The following is a 26,223-nucleotide window of genomic DNA, read 5'->3' on the forward strand; positions in this document are numbered from 1 at the left end:
TAAAGTTTTACAATGCTGCTAGAGCAATACAGTTTATTGGCAAATACATGAAAAAAGCAGAACATATTGCAAAGAAATGGAGTAAAGATTAACAATATATCCGAGTACATCAGAATATTTGCGACATCCTTGAGAGCATTCAAAAGAGTAAATTAGAATTACTCTGGAATATCACAGAGTTTAGGAGCATATAAACTTGAAGGTAGGGGGCAGGCGGGGAATGGGGGTGGAGGATGAAAAGACTAAAAGTGTCTTATTTCTGTTGAACATTGGTCGTTGACCACTCTCTCTCTCTCTCTTCCTCTCTTTATATCTCTCTCCCTCTCTCTCTCACACACACACACAGAGAGACACACACAGACACACATGTAATCAACATGTGCATGTCAACATTCAATTCTTAAAAGAAAACACTTTGACAACACAATCAAGCAAAACCAAGAATAGCACGGGGTGGGGTTGGGTTGGCTAAACATTAATGCTGTCCTCTAAGATTGCCAGGTAAATTACCTCCAGGGAGGACCTGTCAATCATTAGAAGCCACTCCCTTGAATTAGTTGCGATCATGCCAGCATGGCTCTAAAAGCAGTCACTGACACTGTGCACTAACAGAGTTGGGTAAATGAGCTTAAGGCTGTAAGTACTCAAAGACGTCAATTTTGATAAGTGGGTGAGCAATTAATATATGGGAATCATGAAAAAGTAATTAAGCAAAGAAGTTAAAACCCTTTGGGTTTCTTCGTTGCTGTCACAGCTGCCATTAACGGCAATTAGTCTAAACACATTTTCTTTTGTGAGCAATTAACATATGGGAATCATGAAAAAGTAATTATAAGCAAAAGTTAAAACCCTTTGGGTTTCTTCGTTGCTGTCACAGCTGCCATTAACGGCAATTAGTGTAAACACATTTTCTTTTTTTTTTTTTACGAATATAATAATAAAAGCCATGATGTTTAGTCTGGCATAACTTTTGGCCTTTTGAAATAAATGCACTTAAAAAAATAAGTCACTCTAACTAATGAGAATTGTGCGCAATATATCTTCTTCTGTTGTTCGTAGAATGTCAAATTGACATTGCGATTTGCATGACAAACTGTGCTTTAATCTCAGTTGAGGTCTCACCCGAAAAGTCTTTCTTGCAGTGGGGTCTCCGTGCCCCAGAAAGTCTGATTGAGAGTCTAAAAAATGGGACACGACTGGAGAAGGAGCTCTGCTGTCTGGCTGTCACAGCCACAGGGGTTGAAATGGAATGGGGAGGGAGAGGGTGGGAGGGAGGGGGTGGGAGAGAGAGGGGGGGAGGCGGGGTATGAACCATATGACAGTCACATTTATGAGGGGAATAGGAGGAGGTGATGGGTTTGGTTACAAATACACAGATGAGGAAAATATACATAATTTGTTTGGTAAACATTCTGACACTCGGAGAACCCCTCAAGCTATGTCTTGACACAAACACACACACACAATGGCAAGAACAACACATGTGCAATAGTCTCCTGTCCGCCCAGCCGACCTTCCCCTTGACCCTGCTTGTGACCTCGATGTTTGATGCCCCCGCAAGGGGCACGGTACTCTCTAAGCACCCAAAACCTCAAAGAGAAATCGTATGGGTTCCCAGGTCTGTATAGGTATGTATGTCAATGACCTTGTGTCTTCCCTACAAGACTGCATTTCTGATATTAAAGACTCATGGATGAATAAACACAAACTTAAACTTAACGAAGAAAAAACTTAAGCAGTTCTGTTTGCCTCTTCAACCTCTTCTTCTCGTCACAGTCTTCCATCTGCCATTCAGTTAGGCTCAGCATCTGTCAAATTCTCAGGGAAGGCCAGAGATCTTGGGTTCTACATTGACTCTGACCTTTCTATGAAACATCATGTCACAAAAACATGTCAGGCAGCCTACCTTGAAATTAGGCGCATCAGCTCCATCCGCCACTTTCTCACTGAAGAAGCCACAAAAATCTTTGTCACTTCCTGCATATTGTCTCGTTTAGACTATTGTAATGCCCTGTTGATTGGATGTCCTTCGTTAGTTATCCAACCTCTCCAAACTGTTCAAAATGCTGCAGCCCGCATCATCTTTAGGTCAAAGAAAACACAGCATGTCACTCCCCTGCTATACACACTCCACTGGCTACCGGTGGAACAGCGTATCAAGTACAAAGTCGCTTGTCTGTGTTTCAAGGTCTTCTCAGGAAGTGCCCCTCAGTACCTTTCTGAACTCCTGCACATATACACCCCATCACGCACACTCAGTTCATCTGCTGACACCAGGCTACTAAAAGTTGAGCGCTTCAACAGGAAGCAGCACGGAGCAAGAACCTTCTGTTGTGCTGCACCACCACTCTGGAAGTCTCTTCCCTTCTCTGTCAGACACTGTACCTCTCTCAGCTCTTTCAAACAACAGTTGAAAACTTTCTTTTTCACACAATATTACACCAACCTGGCCTAATGTCTTTTCTATTCCGTTTCTACATGTACTCCTGTCCCTTAAAGTTGGTATGATTGTTGAAAGTGTTGTATAGCATATATGAATATTGTGTGAACAGTACATGTGGTGATTTTGTGTCCGTATGATTATTGTTTTATGTAGGTTGTACATGTACTTTTAATTGTTCTATTTTGTAAATGTTCTTTTGTAAAGGGCCTAGAGCCATAGGTTAGGCACTTAAAAATGTCCAGTTATTATTATATTATTATTATGTTTGCATATGCATCTGTTTAAAACAAAAATACAGGTTACTGCTTTAACATACAAATAGTCATGATGTTCCTTAATCTAAACAAACAAGAACATTTTCCCAACAATTGATGCTAACACAAGTGGTACTGCAACATTTTCTGATCCACCAAAGACGAGTTAGTCATCCAGTGTATGTGTACTGGGAAGATCCTGACTTAATTAATTGGTACAGATCCGAGAAACAAAGGGATGTAAGCGCTCTAAATGCATACAAAATGTGCAACAAGAGTAAGTGAGAGTTATGCGAAACCAATCTCCTGGCACCTGAGAGAATAACAAGCATTGAGATGAAGAAGCCACTTTCATCCTCTAATTCATAAGAATTAGTTGGTAAAGGTCTTCCTCAGGCTTACAAATTCAAATTTCCACTTGAGCAATCAAACAAATCTTTGAAGTTCTAGTACTTCTACTTTTTGTTCCATTCCCTCTCTCGGAGCTCCACACGCCGGATCTTGCCGCTGATGGTCTTGGGCAGTTCTTTCGTAAATTCAATCTGAAACCAAACAAGTTTTATGTTACACGCATTGTTTCTTTATTAATTGTTGTGTCTTGTCTCGAGAATCGAGGGAGGGGGAGGGGGGGGGGGGAGGATCATGCGAGACCAATTCAGCATTTATCTTATTCTGGGTTTGTTCTCAGCTTACTCTTTAAAATACACACACATGAAAGGTAGTAAAATAAACTGTAAAATATATGTACCTATTTGTTGTACTGGTTTTAGCGGCAATAAACTGAAGATCTCTTTCAGTAAATAATTTTTCGGATACAAGTCATGTACTTTCATCCACAAAACACAATATTTTTCTTTGAATGCATTTGTTTTGAGTCTCCACATCCACATCAAATTCAAAGTACAATTTTTCCCCAATGAGTGAGATGAAGTTGGTATTACAATGACAAACAAAAGTCCTCTTCTGTCACGAGAGAAAATGACCTTCTAATATCAGGTTAGGAGGCAGCTCCTCCTATTATTTCTTCAGCTTACTTCTTTAACGCTAAGAGAGAGAAACAAATTACAAACCTTTCGAGGATATTTGTATGGTGCTGTAACCTTCTTCACATGTTCTTGAAGCTCCATGATCAGTTTCTCAGCATCGCTATTCTCATATGCTGGGGTCAAGATGATGAAGGCCTTGACAACCTGGTAAAAGTAAATGAGCACTTGTTTGAGTAACTCGATCACTGTCACTTTAACGCTGACACCAGCCTGTACACTTGCACATACAGTTGAACCTGCCCTGACAACCAACTCTCGATCACCTGCCCACAAGAAGAGAGAAAATGTAAGTTTTACGCCCTCATGGCCAAGCCATTAGGGGCATTTACATGGGAAAACCCTGCTTTGTATGAAAATAAAAAAGCAGGGGGGGGGGGGGGATGTAGACAGCTGGCTGCCGGCTGCCAGAGGAGACCTGAAATGGGCTAGGGACCGGGTTGGGTGGCCTTGGGTCACTGCTGAAATGGTTACTTTATTGGCTGTTGGCCGAACGGACATTTTTGCATGCATGTATTCGTGTTTCCAAGGCCTGAGCCTTTCGCTGGGATCTTTATCGTGCGCATGCGTGCACACAGGGGTGTTCGGACAGCGAGGAGAGTCTGCACAAAGTTGACTCTGGGACACACATCCCGCGCCGAACTTGGGGGTTGAACCCACGCTGATAGTAACAACCGGTTTTAAAGCCAGCGCCTCTACCGACTGGGCAAACTCCCCACCCAATATGTTGGGGTCAAGAAGTTCCATGGAGGGCGGGGGTATGGAGTAACACATAGTGTTTTGCTCTAATAAACTTAGCCAAAATATGATTGCGACAAATTTTGCACCCAAATTAAAGCATTAATTCCCGTGTTATTTCATTCCAACTTTCTATGCCAGTTAACGCCGTTAACTTGACTATCTGAATCCCCTATCGGATTAAAGATTTCTTTGACAGGTATCACATGACCGCCGCTCAAATAAGGGTACCCTCAAAATCGACCGGACAAAAACTAAAGAGACCCATGTAACAAAGAAAGAATAACTTACCTCTCCCCTCTCAGGATCAGGACTGCTGACCACGGCTGATTCCAAGACAGCGGGGTGCTCTATTAAAGCACTCTCCACTTCAAATGGACCTATCCGGTAGCTGTGGGAATCAGACATACCATATACTGAAAGTCTTCAAAATTATGCCACATTTTCAATCAATATTTGGAAAACATGTGCACATGGTCGTGCACATTTTTAAGGGAAATATAAAAATGCCAAAGGACACTTACTGGAGAATAAACAAGAACAATGCGCATGAATATAAATATGCAGTACTTTCATCGCGCTTAAAAAGGTTCTGCTAGAATCAGCAAACCTAGGGTACAAGTGCTGTGCTACAGAAATGTCAAGTAGGGTGACAAATATGAAACAATATTCACATTTCTAAATGCCCGGCTGCACAATGCAAAAAAAAGAAAAAAAAGATCCCACAGGCATAATTAAGGTCATATTGTCAGTGTCCTCAACTTACCCGGAAGAACTGATAACATCATCATCACGGCCTACAAAGAAGATGTACCCATCCTTGTCCATATGTGCTCTGTCCCCTGTGAGGTAGAAATCACCTCGAAACACAGACTCTGTCCTCTCTGGATCACCCTGCACAGTTTTAGGCAATGGAGCATAAATGTCCTGTTCATGATCCGCGTTTTCAACAGAATGTTCCTTTGATCATAAGCATAAGTTTGAACTGAACTTAAAAACAAGTCGCGTAAGGCGAAATTACTACATTTAGTCAAGCTGTGGAACTCACAGAATGAAACTGAACGCACTGCATTTTTTTCACAATGACCGTAGTCCGCCGCTCGTACAAAAGGCAGTGAAATTGATGAGCCTGTTTAGCGCGGTAGTGGTTGAGCTGTGCTGCATAGCACGCTTTTCTGTACCTCTCTTCGCTTTAACATTTTGAGCGTGTTTTTAATCCAAACATATCATATCTATATGTTTTTGGAATCAGGGACCGCCAAGGAATAAGATGAAATTGTTTTTAAATCGATTTTGGAAATTTAATTATAATAATAATGTTTTAATTTTTAATTTTCAGAGCTTGTTTTTAATCCGAATATAACATATTTATATGTTTTTGGAATCAGAAAATGATGAAGAATAAGATGAACGTAATTTTGGATCGTTTTATAAAAAAAAATTTTAATTACAATTTTTGAATTTTTAATGACCAAAGTCATTAATTAATTTTTAAGCCTCCAAGCTGAAATGCAATACCAAAGTCCGGCCTTCGTCGAAGCTTGCTTGGCCAAAATTTCAATCAATTTTATTGAAAAATGAGGGTGTGACAGTGCCGCCTCAACTTTTACAAAAAGCCGGATATGACGTCATCAAAGACGTTTATCCAAAAAATGAAAAAAACGTCTGGGGATATCATACCCAGGAACTCTCATGTAAAATTTCATAAAGATCGGTCCAGTAGATTACTCTGAATCGCTCCACACACACACACACACATACACACACACACACACACACACACACACACACACACACACACACAGACACACACACACACACACACACAGACACCACGACCCTCGTCTCGATTCCCCCTCTATGTTAAAACATTTAGTCAAAACTTGACTAAATGTAAAAAGGGTAGCAGCCCGAATTTCCATGAGGGTTACCTCACAGGACTATATGAAATCTTATCCTTATCCAACTGAAAAGAACACCAATTTGTCGTCTACATGAGCCATGCACCTTCTAACCCACGGAGAACACTTTTAGACTGATAACCATGTGGGTGCTTGTCATTCTAATGAAGGGACTTAATATAACTACTAGCACTTGCACTGGATATCAGTACCCAACATTTCACGATCATAAAATATGATGAAAAGACAGATTTCTGAGCTGTGACAAAGCTATGACCACAATACCAACCAGATAGCGGGCGAAGAGTCCAATAGGTCTGTGTGGGCGATAGCGGACTCCCAGCATTCCTTCTGTCCCTGGTTCCACCGGCACACCATCTTCGTTCACCACCTGTATAAAACATCCTATACTGCTGATGAGAGCAATAAATCAGCATGATGTAAGATACATAATGTTTGCGCTCATACATTTTTATTACAGCAATCCCTCTCATAAACGGACACCCTTGGGACATTGCAAGCCTGTCCTCACATTGAACGTGTCTGGTCATGGGAGAGATGCGCCCCACCCCTATCACACACTGAGTGAGTCTATGATATCCATACTTGAACTAAAATAAATGAACACAATGAACATGCTACTACAAAATCAGAAACAGAACAGACCTTTTCTGGAAAAAGCTCTGACAGAGTTTTTGTTGCTACAAAAGATTTGCGCCCCTTAAATAAAAACAATCAGGCAGAACAATATCACTGATTACTTTGGCCAAGCAATTATAGGCGTACCATTGAAAAAATGTAGACCTGATGTGCTTGATACAATACCCTTTTCATTAAAAAAAAAAAGGTGCATGAATTATTGGAGCTCACGGTTTACCTTTGCCATGATTGCTTCTATGCAGCATGTTTGTTTTGCCAGCTGAGCTATGTAAAGACAATTTGAGAGGAATGAAAGGGTAAGGAACAGAGAAGGAGGATTCATGACATGCATGTTGACATATATTCACACAGAGTGCACTTTTTTTTTAAAACCCAAGACATCTGTTTCTGCACACAGTACCTGAAGATCTATACCCGGAGAAGCTTTGCCCATGGATCCCGGCCGATACTCTATGCAGGGATAGCGAGCACACAGCAGAGTCTGCAACAGCAGAAAAGATATATACATCAGCAGTTTGTCTACAATCTGTTGTGAAGCAAATAACACGCTTCCAGGGTGGTGTCACATTAATGCACAAGTGGCAATTGCAATGCTCTCCCATCATAGAAATATTTCTTTTGTCATATGTGTTTTTTACACTCATCTTCTTACATCTAGGTGATCTGCTATGACTTGCAATTATTTTGCACAAAATGTTACAGATAACCTAACGTGGATGCTACACTATCTATAGGGGGCCTGGTAGCTCAGTTGGTAGAGCACTGGACTTGTGATCCGTGGGTCACGGGTTCGAATCCAGGCTTGGCCGGACACGGGTCAACTTTATGTGCACCCTCAGAGAGGGTATCCCCGTTCCAACCTCATGTCACCACAGTGGCACGTAAAAGACTTCGGTCATCCTGCCATAAGTGCAGGTGACTGATTACACCTGAACACGCATCCACCTGGGTAGTGCGACTCTGTTGCTGCTAGCTTTCCAATGGGAGGAAGTGACCCGAATTTTCCAGCGATGGGACAATAAAGTAATGAAAAGGAAAAGGAAAAATTTAGGTATTTTTCCACAAACAATTATTTTCTGCAATTATCCAACAATTTATCAAATCAACTCCAGAAGTATCAATGAGCACATACATAGATCAACTAATCAACCAACCACATGTGACTGGATGAATGATCAAAAGAACCAAGTCTATGAATAAATGAGTAAGTTAATGAATAAATGTAATCCGTCTCTACCTTGGTCTCTACCTTCCTTTACATAAAAACAAGCACACACAAAAGCTCTTACTGTCTCGGTTTGTCCATAACCCTCATATATCTCCAGGCCTGTACCAGCCTTCCAGGCATCCATCAGCTCCGGGTTCTGCAACACATACAGACAGTGATAAAGCACATAAAGATATTGCTAAAACACATACACATGAACAGACATTGCTAAAACACAGGCATTGAGAAGACTCAAAAAGACAATGATAAAACACCTAGTCATTAATAAAACACATATATACAGACATTGACAAAACATATACAGATGCATGTATTGATAAAATACAAAAAAACATTGATAACACACATTCAGACATTGATAAAACACAGGCATTGATAAAACTCATACAAACATTGATAAAACACATACAGAGATCAACATTGATACAACACATACAGACATTGATAAAACACAACAGACATTGATAAAACACTTACAGACAGTGATAAAACACATACAGAAATTGATAAAACTCATACAGACATTGATAAAACTCATACAGACATTGATAAAACACATACAGACAGTGATAAAACACATACAGAAATTGATAAAACTCATACAGACATTGATAAAACTCATACAGACATTGATAAAACACATACAGACAGTGATAAAACACATACAGACATTGATAAAACTCATACAGACATTGATAAAACTCATACAGACATTGATAAAACTCATACAGACATTGATAAAACACATACAGAGATCAACATTGATAAAACACATACAGACATTAATAAAACACACACAGACATTGATAAAAACACATACAGACAGTGATAAAACACATACAGACAGTGATAAAACACATACAGACATTGATAAAGTGTCAGTTTAGAGGAATGATAAATTGTTTTTAAACTGAAGGTGATGCGATGGTATTTAGGACTGGACAAGGATGGAGAGGAAGGGGGAAGGAATGGAGATAGCGGATGTGGGCGGGACCTAGAAGTAAGGAGGGAGGGGGGAGGGTGTTGTAGTGGAGGTTTTGGCGCCAAACGTTCTGGCAAGTGAGTGCCAGAGGATACACGCTCTTGCATTAGCGGCAAAGCAGCAGCAGCAGCAGCAGCATTGAAGTGCGCGCGTCAGCAAGTGAACATTATTTGTGATCATGTCCGAAATAGAACAATGGTGTAAGGAGTCAAACCTTCCTTCAGCGGTGATCAGCGTCCTCGTCAAAGAGGGGTTTGATTTGTTGGCGGCCCTCAAATGTGTCGAGCCGGAGGATTTGGAATCTCTGAGTGCCAACATAAAAAGGGGGCATCTTGCCCTGCTTCGGGCAGGGATTACAACTCTGCAAGCAAAAGATGGGGGAGGCCCCATGAGCAACGACACCGCCAGAGGTGCCAGTGGTTTGGCGGAATTGCTGGGGCGACTCAACATGGACGGTTCGCCAGTGACGCCGGCAAGACCAAAAGGTGAGGGATTAAAGATCATCGACTTCGTTTCATCCTCGTTGGCTGTGGAGGAGGAGGTGTCTCTTAGCAGAGGGGTGACAATCAAATTACCCAATACAAAGCCGAAGTTAGATCGGGTGTCACCCTCCGCCTGGATTGTGGCAAATGCCAGAATCATGGCCACACTCCTGTCCCAGAGATGGTGGGGGAGTTAGGCTGCCGTTTCACTTGGCAGTCTGTGCTCATCTTCGATGACGAATATCGACAGCGTCAGGCGGCCAACAAATTGTCCTGGGGGACCGAAGTACCACACCTGGCGACAGTTGTGCTTCGGGAGCGGGCTACGCCAGCCACCAAGAAGTCTGTCGGCAACGGCGGAGCCAGTGGCGCGCACCGACAGCGACCGACAGGACCGGGGGGGCAAAGAGGTGTGCCTGCAGTACAACAAGGGGTCATGCGCCTATGGTCCACGTTGTATCTACGAGCACACGTGCAGCAGCTGCGGCAAGGACCATCCCACAACCCAGCAAACTCTGGCAGCCACCCCCTGATATAGGATCCAGCACAGCAAATTGCCTCTACGGCCAAGGTAGGCCCCAACCACTCTAGTCCTTATGCAGCACAGAACCCTGACAATCGTAACTTTCTCTGTGGTAGTTCTTGCATTAGCGCAAAACTTCATATTTGGCAAAATGAGCTTGTAGATGATAGCGATAAGACCTTTTTGTGGGATGGCATAGAACACGGTTTTTGCATTATTGAAAGAGGCAGTGTAGTAACACCAGTAGAACATAAGAACCCCAGATCAGCGATACAGCATAAAGTAGCAGTAGAGCAGGAACTCATAGATCAGATAAACAAAGGAAACTACGTTATTGCTTCAAAGAAGCCTACCATAGTTAGTGCCTTGGCAGCTATACCAAAAAACGATAAAGAAATTAGACTCATTCACAATGGCAGCAGACCTTATGGACAAGTAATGAACGATTACTCAATACCGGAAAGTGTTAAATTTCAAACATTAGGAGATGCCTGTAAATTGGCAAAGAGCGGATATTGGTGTGCTAAAGTTGATCTTCAAGCAGCATACAGATCTGTGTGTATCCACCCATTTGGAATGTGGCGAACAGCACCCATATAGAGACTCTTGGTATGTCAAAACCACCTTGAAGGGAATTGACAAATGCATGGGGTGTCCACCTACGAGAAAGACGCCGATTACTCCTGAAGTGCTACTATCTATTCGCAAAGAACTAAACTTTTTGTATGTTGAAGACTGTGTGTTTTGGGCGGCTTGTTTGGTTCTTTTCTTTGGACTGTTGAGAAAGTCAAACCTCTTTCAAGACGATGGCACTTTTGACCCGACAAAACAGCTGACTAGAGACAGCTTCCTTATGACCGAACATGACTGTGTTACAATTGTGGTGACTTGGAGTAAAACAATCCAACGCAAAGAAAAAACACTAGCTATCAGATTACCTGTGTTATTGGATCATCCTCTGTGCCCCGTTACTGCGGTAACTGCAATGTTTCGGATCTTGGGCGCGGCACCCTTGAAGTCCCAAGCCTTTCCACTCAAAGGTTCCAAATTTAATAAACGCTTGCGTCTTGTTACTGCAGCTGCTGCGGGGAATTTTAGTAGTCACAGTTTTAGAAGGGGCAGCGCACCATGGGCTATGTCCGGGGGAAATTGTTAAACTCATGGGAGACTGGGCAAGCACCTGTTACTTAAGGTACTTAGACCAAATACCAAATAATATTATAGACAAGTAAGACCTACAGTACAGAACAACACCAACGCATCAACCAAGACCAGAACAACTCTGTTGACACTTAACTTACCACTGGCTCACCAGCACAAAGGGTGCGACGCAGATGTGGAAACTTGAATTCAGACAGTCGTTCCTTCACTAGCAGCCTCGTTGCTGTGGGCGGTGTACAAAGATGGCTAATGGGGTACTTGCTCAGTACCTGTGTAGAATTAATGCAGGGGATTCTGATATCAAGTAACTCTTCTTATTACATGGTAAATGATGGTAAATATAAAATTTCAAAAGTAAATTTTCATTTAATTAATATACTTACCAACTCACATAGATAGCAATAACTTCGTTTGGTTGCTAAGACATTGAAGCACTCTTACATGGTAACATGGGGAGATAACTCTAAAACAAAAACCACCTGCCATATAAGGCATGATCCGTGGTAGTTATCTCCCCTACCGGTGCCCGCGCATGCGCAGGCCGTATACCGGTAATACTCATTCCGTTCTGAAACCCATATCCCTTTATACAAATTGCGGGGATGGCTGGGAGGGAATTCGATATGTGAGTTGGTAAGTATATTAATTAAATGAAAATTTACTTTTGAAATTTTATATTAAATTACATATTCTTACGCAACTCACATAGATAGCAGATTGCTAATCTAGGTGGTGGGTAAATTTACTCACAATTAACATCTTGCCAGTATCTGGCCTGCCGCTAAAATAGCTAGCAGACCGAAAGTTCTGTACTTCCAGGAACCAGATACGTCCCGTAGGAAAACATAAACAAAGGCATCTTCTGATGTCTAGCAGATGTGTACTAAAATAGCGGGTACTTAAAATATCCCGCAGATAGAAACTCATGACTACGTTCTTGCACGTTCAATGAGCTGCATTCAAGACTTATGTAAGTCTCTAAGCCTTGAGAACAGGTAAAGAAGAGGCTCACACTCTGACTAGAGTCCGAGCTGCCTGAAGAGGGAGGACTGACTGCCCCCCCCCCCCCTTTTCTTGCCACCACTGTAGGCATGCCTAATCAATGTGGCAGATCATCTAACTAAGGTTGACTTCACTAAGTCATTGCCTCTACAAGAGTTGATGGAAATAAACAAAAGCCTTTGTTCTGATGAACTCAACCGATCAGTGCGAGTTAGAAATATATTTAAAACTCGAAATGTTCAATAGGCTAATAAGGCTCTAACAGTGCCAAACTATTGTACGTGGATTGAATTGTATTATCAGAGCTGGTTCCTCAGGTTTCTGATTATTTGCCAGAAATTTGAATCAAACCTAAGCGCTATAGATCAGTCTTTCTCCAAAGAGATGACTATAGCAAAACCAGATAGAAAATGCACCTATACTCCCGCTTCTCTCAGAAGCTACTAGAGTAAGTATGACCGCTTCTCGTGTTTAGATTAATAAGGCTAATTTTGTCAAGGATTAAACAATCCGATCTCAAAATCTCGAAAACTAGGAGCAAATCCCAAGTCGGGACTGGAGATTTGTTTCCAGCCAACCAAAGGGAAGCTCCTTTAGTCACGATGGCTATAAGTATAACGAGCCCAAGTGAAAAAATGTTTGCGACCTAGCTGTTTCAGTACAACTGATATCGCGTAACGTCTTAAAACAGAGACGTGGGAAAATTCAGAAAGCCAGAATAAGTGGTTCGCCACCTGCAATGAACGGAGAGAAATGGAGTTCTTTCCGTTAATAATACGCCATTTGTTCCAAGCCAGTCAATGTGACATGGAAACTAAGCCGCTGAACCCTTATGGGATCTCTAGACCAAATCCAGAGTTGAGGCAGAAGCCCCTGAGCGTCTCAATGATTCCCGTACGGTAGACACCCGTGTGGATCGAGTGTAAAAAACAGCGCCCTCTTGCCAGCTTTAAGGGCCTTAAGGGTTGGCAACCAATGAAAAATGGGCCCATAATGTGCGACCGACAGGCCGCTCCGAGTAAAATCGAGAGTATATCCGGGAACGGTGAGACGAACATTTAGCAGAAGGAGATAGTACCGAGAGGCAGAAAACTTCTATCAGCGGCTTCTACAAATTCACCAGAAGGAGTAGAAGCGCGTAAAGAGATAGAGCCCAGTCCGTGTGGACATACTTGTTCGACTGACTTAGAGAGTCTGCCAAGACATAAAACCTCTCAGAAAGGTACTTCGCTGCTAATAAGATGTCGTGGTGGAAACACCACATCAAAATCTCGCATGCTCGATGTGGCAGCGATGGGAAGCGAGATGCCCCACCCCCCTTTTGCTTATTAAGATAAAAAGGCCACTGAGGTGTTGCCTGAATGAATTAACACATGTTCTCCCCTAACAAGGGGAAACAATTCCACAAGAAACAGAAGAACTGCTTCGCTGATGGAGAGAGAATCAATGGAAAAGCCTTGCATGAGCAATGGTGTGAGAATCCAATGATTGGTTGTGTCTGAGAACCAGTCGAGAAAAGACACTAACATGAACCAACTCTTTGTTTGATTGCTTAGAATCAACATAAAAAGTAGCCACTTACGATCTATTTTGTGTACCAAAGGAGGGAGTAAACATCGGCACGATCTTTGTAAGTGACCCAAGAAAGAACCTAATCCCCCTCCAGCCGCTGTGGTAGAACACAAAGGCTGAAAGCAGAGTGATGACAAGCACTAAGACTCCAGTTGACAGAACTGTCAATAGTAAGAATAACAACATGCTATTGTTTGCCCACTGAACCCGATGCTAAATTGCGGTGGGTATTTGGCAAAGCGCCATGCCGTGAAGAAGATAAACAAACCCGACCTCTGAATCGCCCCGAGGGGATAAAGTGATGGGTATTTGGCAAAACGCCATGCTGAGACCAGCCAGATAAGTGCTTTTCTAGATAAGAAAAGCCAGGCCTGCCGAGGGCTTTATTTTGCTGTGAGTTTCTCTTTGTTAGAAAAGAGTCTGCGTGCACAGAAGAGGATTCGAAGAGAAACCTCAAGAAAGGAAGAGAATAAAGTCTCACCGACAGAACAATACTGTCGGCCGAGGACCTCTTTCCGGTAAACAGCAAAGTTAAATCCTTTGTAAATGTGTCCCAACAGAACACAAAGGCATCCCGTGAGTACGTAACCGCACAAGGGAAAGAACGAATCGAAGACTAGTTCAAACTCATTTGAAAAAACTTCCACAAGTTCAAATGCCCCCGAGGGAGGATCTAAGAACTTAAAGTTCGAAAATTTCCCGAAATAAGGCTCAAATCAGCTGAATGTGACGCAAGCCACAGCAAACCTGAAGCAGAGGCCTCCCCATATGATGCCGTGAAAGGCAGAAGTGGGGCAAAACATCGTGTGAGAAAACTTTTATAAGTTGAAAAGCCACGAAAGACTCTAAAACTTAAAGTTCACAGATTGTTCCTGAGAAGGAGCAAAATCAGCCAAAGCTGATGGTGAAGTAACGCAGATGACTATGCTACTGCTAACCCCTCAGGGAAACAGTGCATATTAACCTCTGCTGCTAGTGCCAAAACGATGGCAGCTTCCTGTTCAGTAATATCCCAACGAACGTTGAAAGGATGAGAACCGGAAACCAATCCCAGCAAGGCAACATCTGCCGAAACCGGAAAGGTTGGAGAAAACAAATTTCCGGAAGCCAGAACTCCGCAAACGGATGTACCATCCACCTGCCATGTGCCAGCCACAAGGCTGGGAGAGGAAGCGGATGCAGCTCGTGGAAAGGCAGAGGAAGCCGCAAAAGCGGAACCGAAAGCCAAAGACTGATAATTGCCGACTGCCAACACCAAAGTGTTAACGGCGGAAGGCAAAACCATCCTGCTACCGGAAGCGATAGCCGCCGAAGCCATCTTGGCTAATGGCAAGGCAAAGGAAGACAACAAAGGTCTGCCAATGCTAGCTAGACGAAGCTTCCGGTTGGTGGTCACAGAATGATGAGCCGCCCGACCAGGAGCAGCAAGCCAGGACTGAGCCTCCTGCAGGAGCGTCCCCATGAGCCGATAGCAGCGGAAGAGGAACATCGCTCAGACAAACTTTAGCAAGTTGATAAGCCACATCAGGTGACTCTAAAAACTTGAAGTTCTCAGCCCGTTTCTGATAAGAAACGAAATCAGCAAAAGCTGATGGAGGAGGAGCAGCGGAAGTGGTTGCCGCAAACACCCCTTCCGTGAAGCAGTGTGCAGTAACCTCTGCTGCCAAAGCCAACAAATGATGTAGCTTAGCCGGAAGTCGGCGAGAAGCTTCCTCATCTGCATCTGATGCTTCTTCCTCCATATGCTGTTCATCCCCAACAGAAGCATCATAACGATCATCTGAGGGATGTCCAGCGGAACCGGCATCCGGTAAGGCAACTTGAGCCGAAACCGGAAACGGTTGTGGAAAAAATTTCCGGAAACCGGAAATCCGTGGATGTGACCACCATCCAAAGGCTGGGAAAGGAAGCGGATGTAGCCTGAGAAAGGCTAGCGGAAGCCGCAACAGCGGAACCGGAAGCCACAGGCTGATGAATGACTTCCGCCAACAGCGAAGCTGCTAACAGCGGAAGTCAAACCTCTCCTGCCACCGGAAGCCGCCCCGACTTTAACGGAGGGAGCGGAACCAGCAGACACAGGCTGATGAATGACTTCCGCCAACAGCGAAGCTGCTAACGGCGGAAGTCAAACCTCTCCTGCCACCGGAAGCCGCCCCGACGCCAACGGAGGGAGCGGAACCAGCAGAGGACTGAATGACTTTCGCCAACAGCGAAGCTGCTAACAGCGGAAGTCAAACCTCTCCTGCCACCGGAAGCCGCCCCGACGCCAACGGAGGGAGCGGAACCAGCGGAGGACTGTATAGCATGAGCATCGACCAGCCCCAATAAATTGGAACTGGAAGATCCTGTAACCTGTCTGCCAGCAGCCGCCCCGACTGGAATTGCGGGGGCGGAACCAGCAGACACATGCCCTTCACATCCCATGCCCAGGACCGTGAAAACGGAGCCAGGTTGGTTTGTGGAAAAACCCTTACGGTCAGTGTGCAATTCCGCCGAAACGGAAACTGACGTCAAAGGTTTGCGTACTTCGCCAAGAACACCCAAAGGTGCTGATGTCCCAGACTCAGACAAAAACTTGTCTAAAGATGAGTCCGACATATCCAACACCGTCGTTGGATCTGCGACCACGCCAGCGGACGTGACCGTCGCAGTCGGTTCGAAACGAACCCGCACAAGCGAATGAACATTTACAACACCCGAAGGAAGGGGCAGAGCAGCACGCGAGGCTATTTGCCCTTTCCGACGAGATCAAAACATGCACCTCTGTCTAAAAGACGAAAATATCGCCAGCAAATCGGCTTTAGTCAAAGCTAAAACAGCGCTAGGCGCTTGAACTTTCTTGAAAAGAAGCCGCAACAGACGAGGTAGGTTTGTCAAACGAAACCGTAACACAATTCATCATTCGCCAGGTTGAAAACGTAAACAGAAACGTTATCGCTCAGTGAAAATTTTCTGAGTACGAGACGCAGTGGTAGTAGCTACCTTAACTTTATATTGGTCGCATTGCCTGACTGAGAACTGGGAGAGCAAGCCTGACTGGTCGAACTCCGAGTTTTCACTCACTCATCTCTTTATCTTAAGGTTTGTCCGCCATTTTGTATGACAAAACTGAACCAAAATACAAGTTGCAACACGCTCCAAAAGTTAAAACAAACGCGTCTCGGTAATAAAAATGAAAGCTCTCACCCAATACTTGAAGTAGAGATGAAACAACAACAGCGTTACCAAGATTCGATGGTCAGTCACCGCCGTGAAGACCAATAGCTTCAAAACAAAGCCAGAGTACTACAGCACGTCTTGCTCCGTGCGTTGAAGAAAAAGGAATGAGTATTACCGGTATACGGCCTGCGCATGCGCGGGCACCGGTAGGGGAGATAACTACCACGGATCATGCCTTATATGGCAGGTGGTTTTTGTTTTAGAGTTATCTCCCCATGTTACCATGTAAGAGTGCTTCAATGTCTTAGCAACCAAACGAAGTTATTGCTATCTATGTGAGTTGCGTAAGAATATGTAATTTAATCTGTGATATTCACACACCCACTAACGCTGATGGGGTCTATGTCGACCAAAAGAGTGGGATTCCCTGTAGGTGGAGTTCCTGGAGGGGGATTCCCTGTATACAGGGAATCCCACAGGGTGGAGTTTTTCAATAAAACTTGCAAACCATACTCGAATTTCTAAGAAATATCAAAAAAGATTGAAAAACATCAAATTCTACCGATGTCGTCAAGTATCACGTGACTTTCAGCGATATCAGCGACACGCTACAGGAACTAAATCCTGTGGTATTCCCTGTATACAGGGAATCCCTCTCCAGGAACTCCACCTACAGGGAATCCCACTCTTTTCGTCAACATAGACCCCATCAGCCCCACTAACACACAACAAAATTGCCTTAAGGCCTGCCTCACAATTACAAATAGACATCGCGCCAAGCTTTCACAAACACCATCCTTTCACTTGTATACACATACCAAAAATCTACATCTTGACAGCTTTCTGTGCTTTCTATTTTTGATGAATTTGAGAATTGAAAGCACACTAAGAAGTGATTAATCAACCAATCAAAAAACAGTCATGCTGTTGATTGTGGGTATGTGCCCAAGTGGAGGGTGGCCTTACCCCACAGGAAAGCCTAGCCAGATGTAAGATGGGAAGGCAAAGTATCTACACTGGGTGTACTGTGCTTTTCATTTAACAGACCTTCAACATGTCCAGAGGATCGAACTTAGGAGTGTGCTGAACAAAGACACAGGCGCCGTGCATCCAGGGCGCAAACAGGGAGCTCCACGCGCTCTTGGCCCAGCCTGTGTCTGACAAGTTCCACATCACGTCTGTGGGACCAACTTGCAAGAAGTACCTGCAGAAGTCGCATGAGAAAAAAAAGATCAAGGTGTCTAATTTGCAAAAGCAATTTGAGGCCACATTGATTTGTGTTCTGACTGTGTATAAGGACATGGAGAATACAGAGTGCGCTTGAAGGGAAACCTGCACGGTCAGGGATGTTTTTAGAATTTATTGTCATCAGCAGTTCTGCCGATTCTTATTCTAAATGTTCAGGCAATTTTTCAAAGTTTAATTAAGGCATGACAATTAAGGCTTCCGCCCCACCCCCTCCCCATGAAATAAGTTCACAAGGTCAGCCAAAATGGTGACAATGCTTTCAGTGATTTGAAAGAAGTTTGAGCGTTTTGCCAACTGCTGATGCTAAATTTACATCCCTGACTGTTGGTTTAAACAATTTTATTCAGCAAAATTACATACAACAAAGCCGCATACAATCAATTAGTAAATGGAGCACAACAAGCAAAGCTTATAAACGTGCTCTGACTGTTGAGTAGTTGTAAGGTCAGCAGCCTAACTCATAGAGTGCAGTCCATAATACAGCCGTACAAAATATGGCAGTTACACATTATAAAGCAGTGCAATCTGTCTCATTGAAGTAGCGTGAACCAACCAAGAAGCAAGGAGTCTGTAAAGTATGGCTAGCAATGTGGCTCATAAATCGCAACTATCCAAATAACACTAGTGTATGGCAGGCATGCTAATCACCTGGCGGTCATGAGGTGTCCTAAACCGTAACTGGAGTGAGAGTGTTCAGTCATTTTGGGACCTCCTGTGGTCCCGCTGGTGAAAAACAGTGACATGGTTCCTGCCGCTGCTGTCTCTATGGTCTACAACAACAACAAGGCTGACTACATAAAGCAACAACAGTGACAAAACAATAGCACTGAAAAAAGACTAAAAACTACAGCAGCAACACCACTATATCTCAATCAACAGCAGCAGAAGACTACTATACCAATGATAACAATGAGTGCTGTGGATACAAACATAAACTTCAAAAACTATTTGCTTTTGAAAATTCATCATCTGAAAATACATGAATCCAACACTTGGAACATGAACTTGAAACAGCGGTAGCTCTGTTTAACTCATTCGAGGCGCAGCTAAATTTCCCCTGTGTTCCCTGCCAACGCGCGATTTAGAGCCATTTTGAAAAAAATATTAAAAATCAACAACACAAGATAACCTTACATACCTTATGTTTTTGCAAAGTTTGAAACTTACTCTTTTAGAAAATATATGAAACATTTGAAAGTACATACCTTTTGTTGTCTTCATATCCACGCAAAATATCCAATTTGAAGCAAAACAAAAAAACTTTCTACGTCATGGGTTCATCATACACAATGTCATGATCGACACTTGCATTGCCCGAATCATCACCCAAATGATCGTCCATTGGCACAAAATCGTCACCAGAATCTAAAATATCATCTCCACTATCATCATCACTGAGGTCAAGATCAGAACCGTACTGAATAACACGTTCTAGCACTCTTTTCAAGTTACTACGTCTCAGCAGAACGATCCGCCATCTTGGAAAAGTCAAAACACGTGGGTCGCACACCGTCAACAAAATTTTTATTAATCCCAACAATTTAAGGGAAGGAACTGTTTACAGTGAATGGTACCACTGTAGACAGATAGAAGTTCATTGCAGGGGTTGTTTCCCTTGGTCAGCAGGACCGTTTACACCGTTAAAAATTCGTGATATCCGTCGGAACTCAAGTGCCGGCACGCAGCCAACGCTAAACACAGATGTCGGAATTCCAGTTCCGACGCGCCTCGAATGAGTTAAAGACCTTATAAAATTGAATGTAAAGATATTAGCTTCTACATGTACTTTTCTTATTTCTTGCTTTTTTTTTTAATCTACAAAGCAAAACTACCTTTGTGAGTGTCCGTTACTCAGTGCCCTAACCTGAGCCCCCCCCCCCCACCCCTTTCACCTGGTCACATCCTCCTCCCCCCTCATCCCAGCCCAAGGAACACTGACCTGGAATGTATCTGAAGCCTTGATCAGCATGTCATTGAAATTCAGCCATCCCGGTCTGCAATGAAAATAAAAATTGTTAACATCACAAAATGTTGTTTGTTGTTATTAAAAGAAACTTGTTCGCTGTGAATATTTAGAATGTAGGTCAGAGAAATTGAATTCAATATTTACCTGGTATCAGCCGGGTCTCCAACAAATATCCTGCATCTCAGGTCTGGACAGTCTTCATATACCTGCCACAAATGAAAGGGTAATGTTGTCTTCATCGTAATCATCATCAACATATCGTCACCATCATCATCATCATCATCATAACTATAAAACCACACACACACACGCACTCATGCACGCACACACGCACACATGCACACACACACACACACACACACACACACACACACACACACACACACACACACACACACACACACACACACACACACACACACACACACTATCAAGATGAGTCAAGTCTTGCCAATGTACCTCATCAACAAACTCAACAGTACTGCCGTCAGAGATGATGCAGTTTGCACCTGATGCTGTCAAGCGATGCTGGATGTCTTTTGCTCTTAGCAGCGTTGTGCCTGGGCTCATCACAATGCCTTTACAAAAATGAAAAGTAGGAAGGTGAAAAGACAGCGGCAAAGTACACATATTATCAAGTATTGAAATACAATAAATTCAAATGTATTACCATTATTGAATTAAAGGCACAGTATTTCAAATAAAAACCATCTCAGATCTGGCCAGTCTTTTACTTGGATAAGACCACCTGTCCACGGGACACATACACAAAATCAACACTCTGACTGCTTGCATGGTGAATTGAAATTCTTGTATGAATTAATTTTACTCACAAACAAAAATTAACTCATCAAAGAATTTCCACTGTCAGTGTTGTTGCCAGCCAAAGAAGACAATAGGTCATTTGGACCTCCCTAAAAAAACACAATAGGTCCAAATGTCCTGGCTTTAAAAATAAAAAACAGGTCCACATTGTACCGCCATACCTTTGATACATGCAATGCAAAATAACTTACAGTTCGGAGTTAAATCTATTTTTTTACGCAGCGTCCTTTTGGTTGGATCGGGTCGACCTATTTACCGGAAACAGCGAAAATAGCGGAACAATTATTAGATTATATGTGTTTGCAACTTTTTTGCAAGTTTGTTTGCACCTTTGTTGCAATTGCTTTTTTACAACTTTGTTGCAACTTTTAGCAACTTTTTCAAAGTTGTTTGCAAAATGTTCAGGCTATTCCCGTTTGTCTCTATCCTTCTTACTGTGAACCTGTTTCAAGTCCTTTGGCATTGCTTTGATGTCGCTTCCTACTTGTAATTGTTCATAAACTTTGCGAGGAGAAAGAGCCTGACATTCCTGGCCTACCCTTTCCAATACAGTTCCCGGTGTGCGAATGTAGGCAAGGGCGGATCTGGGGGGGGGGGGGGGGTTACACGGGTTACGTAACCCCCCCCACCCCCCCAAAAAAGAAGTAATTTATTGGCTCAGGATGCACCAGATAGCTCTATTTTGCTTCTTTGGATAAAAAAAATTTGCGCCCCCGGACCCCCCTAGAGGCTTAGGCGCCTTTGGCGCCGTCAACTTGTATCTTCGCAGTCAATTTGTAACCCCCCCCTCCAAAGTAAATTGATCCGCCCTTGGTAGGGATCCTGCCTGATCTTCGCATTACATTATATTGATGAACTTTCCGCTGTTTGCGTCGTTTTCGGTAAATAGGTACACCGGCTGGATCAGGTATTTCCGTAAAAGCAGCCTCGAGTGTCAATGACGACAAACACGGACTCGGCACCGAATGCATTTTCACTCGTAGCGAACATGAGCTTTTCGATCGGGGTTTGTTTTAACTCCCATTCCATTCATTGCAGACCTTGTCTGCCTTGTACGAATATGTATCGGTCAGCTGACCACCAAAACGTAAAAACTATCGGTCCATCGACCGGACAAGGCTAGGTCCAACGCGTCAAATCAGAAAGGAATGCGTCAGAGACCGAAGACCGAGGCCTGGCAACAACACTGCACTGTGCATATACACTGTTGATTTTTGGTATGTAAACAAGTTGAGGGATGGTCTTATTCCATTCAAAAGCATGCTAGATCTGAGATAGTGAGCCAAATGGGCAGGAGCATGCCTTTAAGATGTATGAGCATGAAACACTTGAATTAGCTATGCAGGCAAAGCCAGTCAAACAGGAGTAAGTTTGGGCGAAAAATCTGCCATGTGAACTCAAAGGTTCCTAGGAGCATGCCGGGAGACAAAAGCAGTTAGATTTGACCACAAACAACTCTCTAAAAAAAACACAGCCATTGAATGTGTGAACTATAAATAGCTCAGTGCTCAAAGCTCAATGAGGACAAACAAATCTGCAGAGAAGCTAGCTGCTGTGACAAGAGGGACTACTCAACTGCGTGACCCTGACACATGTAGTTTAAAAAAACCACTTTTTGGCAATATCCTAACAACAACAACAACAACAACAACAACAACAACAACAACAACAACAACAACAACAACAACAACAACAACAACAACAACAACAACAACAACAACAACAAGGAAATAAAATGTATGTTTATATCTTTACAGAAAGCCAAGCTGAGCAGCTCCATCATAAATTGTGTCAGAACTTATTCTTATCTTGCTTTGTCAATCTTTTTTTTTAACTAAAAAGTTACAAAATCAATAAAAACAGACAACTGACCTGCACGAATACATGCCAGATTCAACATCCACCACTCTGGGATTCTGGGAAGGATAAGAATCAGTCGATCTCCATGGGTGAGCTGACATGGTCCCGTCAATAGGTTGGCAACCCTTGAGGAGAAGAGTACATGCATTTGACATCAACACCCTTCTTCAATGTCACCCTTCTTCAATGTACTGTACAATCTTACCCACGAATGCCATAAAGTTGTTTTGTTTTGTGTTGGTTTCTTTCATCTTGGGGAGGGGGTGGGTTGGTAGGCGTGTGCATGTGTGCGTACATCTGTGTGTGTGTGTGTGTGTGTGTGTGTGTGTGTGTGTGTGTGTGTGTGTATGTGTGTGTGTGTTTGTGTGTGTGTGTGTGTGTGTGTGTGTTTTCCTCTCTAACCGTTATTTTGTAGCTTGATTCGGTTCATCTGAAAATGACACATAAGAATTCCATTGAGCTTTTCAAATGGCGCATGGAAATTACTTGCCCCTGCGCCACCCTATGCACAGTTTACAACGTTTGGATTTAGACTGAAGAGCCTCTGGACCCCTTAACATACTTGGCCCAACGCGCCTTGGACTATGCCCCATCAGAATTTAGTTGATGAGGTCAAATGACCCATAGTCTTTTTTCTTCCAGGCTGAACCTTGGGATTGCCTTCAACATCCTGCGTATGATAACACCAAAATCTGTTTGCATCAACAACAACAAACAAACAAGTCGTGTAAGGCGAAATTACTACCAAGCTTTCGAAGTCACGGAATGAAACAGAAGACAATACAGCTTCGTCAATCCCCGCGACAAGAAAACCGCTCACTTTTCACGTGCAAAATGAAGTGAAATTGACAAACCGGTAAAGCGCGGTAGCGTCTATTGCGCTAAGCAGGAAAGCACGCTTTTCTGTATTCTTTTTAATTTTCTGAGCTTGTTTTTTTTTATTCAAACATATTATATCTATATGTTTTTGGAATCAGGAAACAATAGAAAATAAGATGAAATCATTTTTGGATCAAAGACCTAAATTTTAATTTCAATTAGCAGTTTGAGATTTTTAATGACCAAACTTTTTAATCAATTTTTAAGCTTCGAAGCTGAAATGCAATCCCATAAGTCAGGGCTTTGTCGAAGATTGCTTGGCTAAAGTTTCAATCGATTTGATCCAAAAATGAGGGTGTGACAGTGCGGCCTCAACTTTTACAAAAAGCCGGATATGACGTCATCAAAGAGATTTATCGAAAAAATGGAAAAAAACGTCTAGGGATATCATACTCAGGAACCCTCATCTAAAGTTTCATGAAGATCGGTCCAGTAGTTTTCTCTGAATCGCTCTACACATACACACAGACACACAGACACACACACACATACACCACGACCCTCGTTTCGATTCCCCATCTATGTTAAAACATTTAGTCAAAACTTGACTAAATGTAAAAAGTACATGCAACATAAAATAAGTGTAGTGAGTGTTTACTTGCATGACAACTCTGAAAGTTGTTGGAAAGAGAACTTGAGCTCTGCCCCTTTGTCGTCAATCCACCATAGAGCAGGAACACTTGTGTCTCTTTTGCCACACTGAAACCAGACAAGTACATAGAGACATGACAATGGCTACAGAGCTTGTGAAGCAAAGCGAAAATAACAATCACACAGATGAGTTACCGGCAAATTAATGTTAATTATCTCTATGCGCCAGTGATGTATGAATGCTATTTATTTTTGTTTTTATCACACAGCAAGCTGCTTTCCTCGTGTATTTTTTATGTTCATTCATGTATTGTACACTTGGCAATAAATTATCTATCTATCTATCTATCGATTAAAATGCACAATTTAACCTGTTTGCTGCCTGTAGGACGTCAGCTGACATTCTGAGTAACTTACTCTCAGAGTCTAATGGGCAACAAACCGTTCAATAAACTACAACAGAAGAAGAAGAAAAACAACAAACATAACACTGTACTTAGACCAACAAGATGAAACGAGGTAAAGATCCTAATTAGTTTGCAAACCTCATCAGTTGCCATACCTGTTCAGCAGAAGCCCAGACGTCGATGACATCTCTTGTGAAGTTATATTGCTGAGGCACTGTCAGGTTAAAAGTGCGTCGTTCCTTTTCGTAGTCTGAAAATGTCGACTGAACATCCAAAATGCTGAAGCTCCTGGCACTTAAACGTGAAGAGAACACCGAACAGAGTTGTTGTGTGTGTTTCCTCAGATGACATGATGATAGAAATGTGACAGAGGCGAGTTTCTTGGCAGCAAATAATGGATACAGCCATTTGTTGAAACGCCCTAGGCGTGGCAAAGCCATGGCTGGAGAGAGAAAAAAAAAAGACATGTCAATTAAGTATGTACATGTACTTTAAAATAATTATGTTAGGAAAAAAATACCTGAGTAACTCTAATGCAGTGGCCTAGAAGTTTAATTATCATCAACTAAAGTTGCAACTTAATTGGTACACATACACACACGACACACTGAGGTAGGTAAGGCCCGGCACTCACCTATGTAATTTCAGCAGGACAGACAGACACACTGCAGATTATCCCAACCTGCTACAGGTTGTTTGAAAAGAAAACAGGCCAAGTACTCGTCATAATCCCCATCGCAGCATCAATAATATCCAGTATTCTGCCCATTAGGTAAACAGTGCGTGTGTGTGTGTGCTTACCCGAGTAGAGATTATTACTTGTGCAGCACACACATCACAATCCACGATGGCATTAAAAGTAAGACAACTGTTTCTGCTAAAAGTGCATAAGATATTCAGGTCAAACCTTGTCTCCAAGATGAAGTGCACCTGCACTGTAACTCAATGTTAAACCCAAAGCTGCATTTCCATAATGCCAGGAACGCGTGTGTGTCCCGTGACGAGCACACTTTCAGCTGACACTTCAAAGCAGTGCACACTCCACCTAGTTTTTGACCCCGAAACGGAACAGTAGGCCTACGAACTGTGTACAATTTTAAACTTTTACGGAGCCTGGGCCACCCACAGACCTTTTTAACCAGCTTTACATAAAAACTCAAAAAGGACCCAGTTCATGATTCGGAAGAAGAAGAAGAGTGCACTGGCACTCTTATGCTGTGTTTACGATACAAGCTAGACTTGGTGCTTCTTCAGACGATTTTCATTTTGTAGCTATTGCATACGAAAGTGAGCACGGTT

The 26,223-nt window shown here is 42.9% G+C and overlaps 1 protein-coding gene across 1 annotated transcript; it reads right to left on the reverse strand.

Moving 5' to 3' along the window:
• Positions 1-25,954, reverse strand: LOC138958853 (acyl-coenzyme A synthetase ACSM3, mitochondrial-like). Its single transcript, XM_070330156.1, has 17 exons — positions 25,832-25,954; positions 25,080-25,366; positions 24,525-24,625; positions 23,060-23,172; positions 20,822-20,940; positions 20,507-20,568; positions 20,336-20,390; positions 19,045-19,166; positions 18,196-18,352; positions 11,556-11,684; positions 8,329-8,403; positions 7,440-7,520; positions 6,669-6,770; positions 5,245-5,372; positions 4,770-4,869; positions 3,768-3,887; positions 1-3,239 (listed from the first exon to the last, which is right to left on the reverse strand). The coding sequence occupies exons 2-17, from the start codon at positions 25,362-25,364 to the stop codon at positions 3,153-3,155; spliced, it is 1,836 nt and encodes a 611-aa protein (XP_070186257.1). The 5' UTR covers positions 25,365-25,366; positions 25,832-25,954; the 3' UTR covers positions 1-3,152.
• Between the last annotated feature and the right edge of the window lie 269 nt (positions 25,955-26,223).

The sequence above is a fragment of the Littorina saxatilis genome, linkage group LG2, assembly GCF_037325665.1.
Source record: "Littorina saxatilis isolate snail1 linkage group LG2, US_GU_Lsax_2.0, whole genome shotgun sequence".
Taxonomy (NCBI): Eukaryota; Metazoa; Mollusca; class Gastropoda; order Littorinimorpha; family Littorinidae; genus Littorina; species Littorina saxatilis.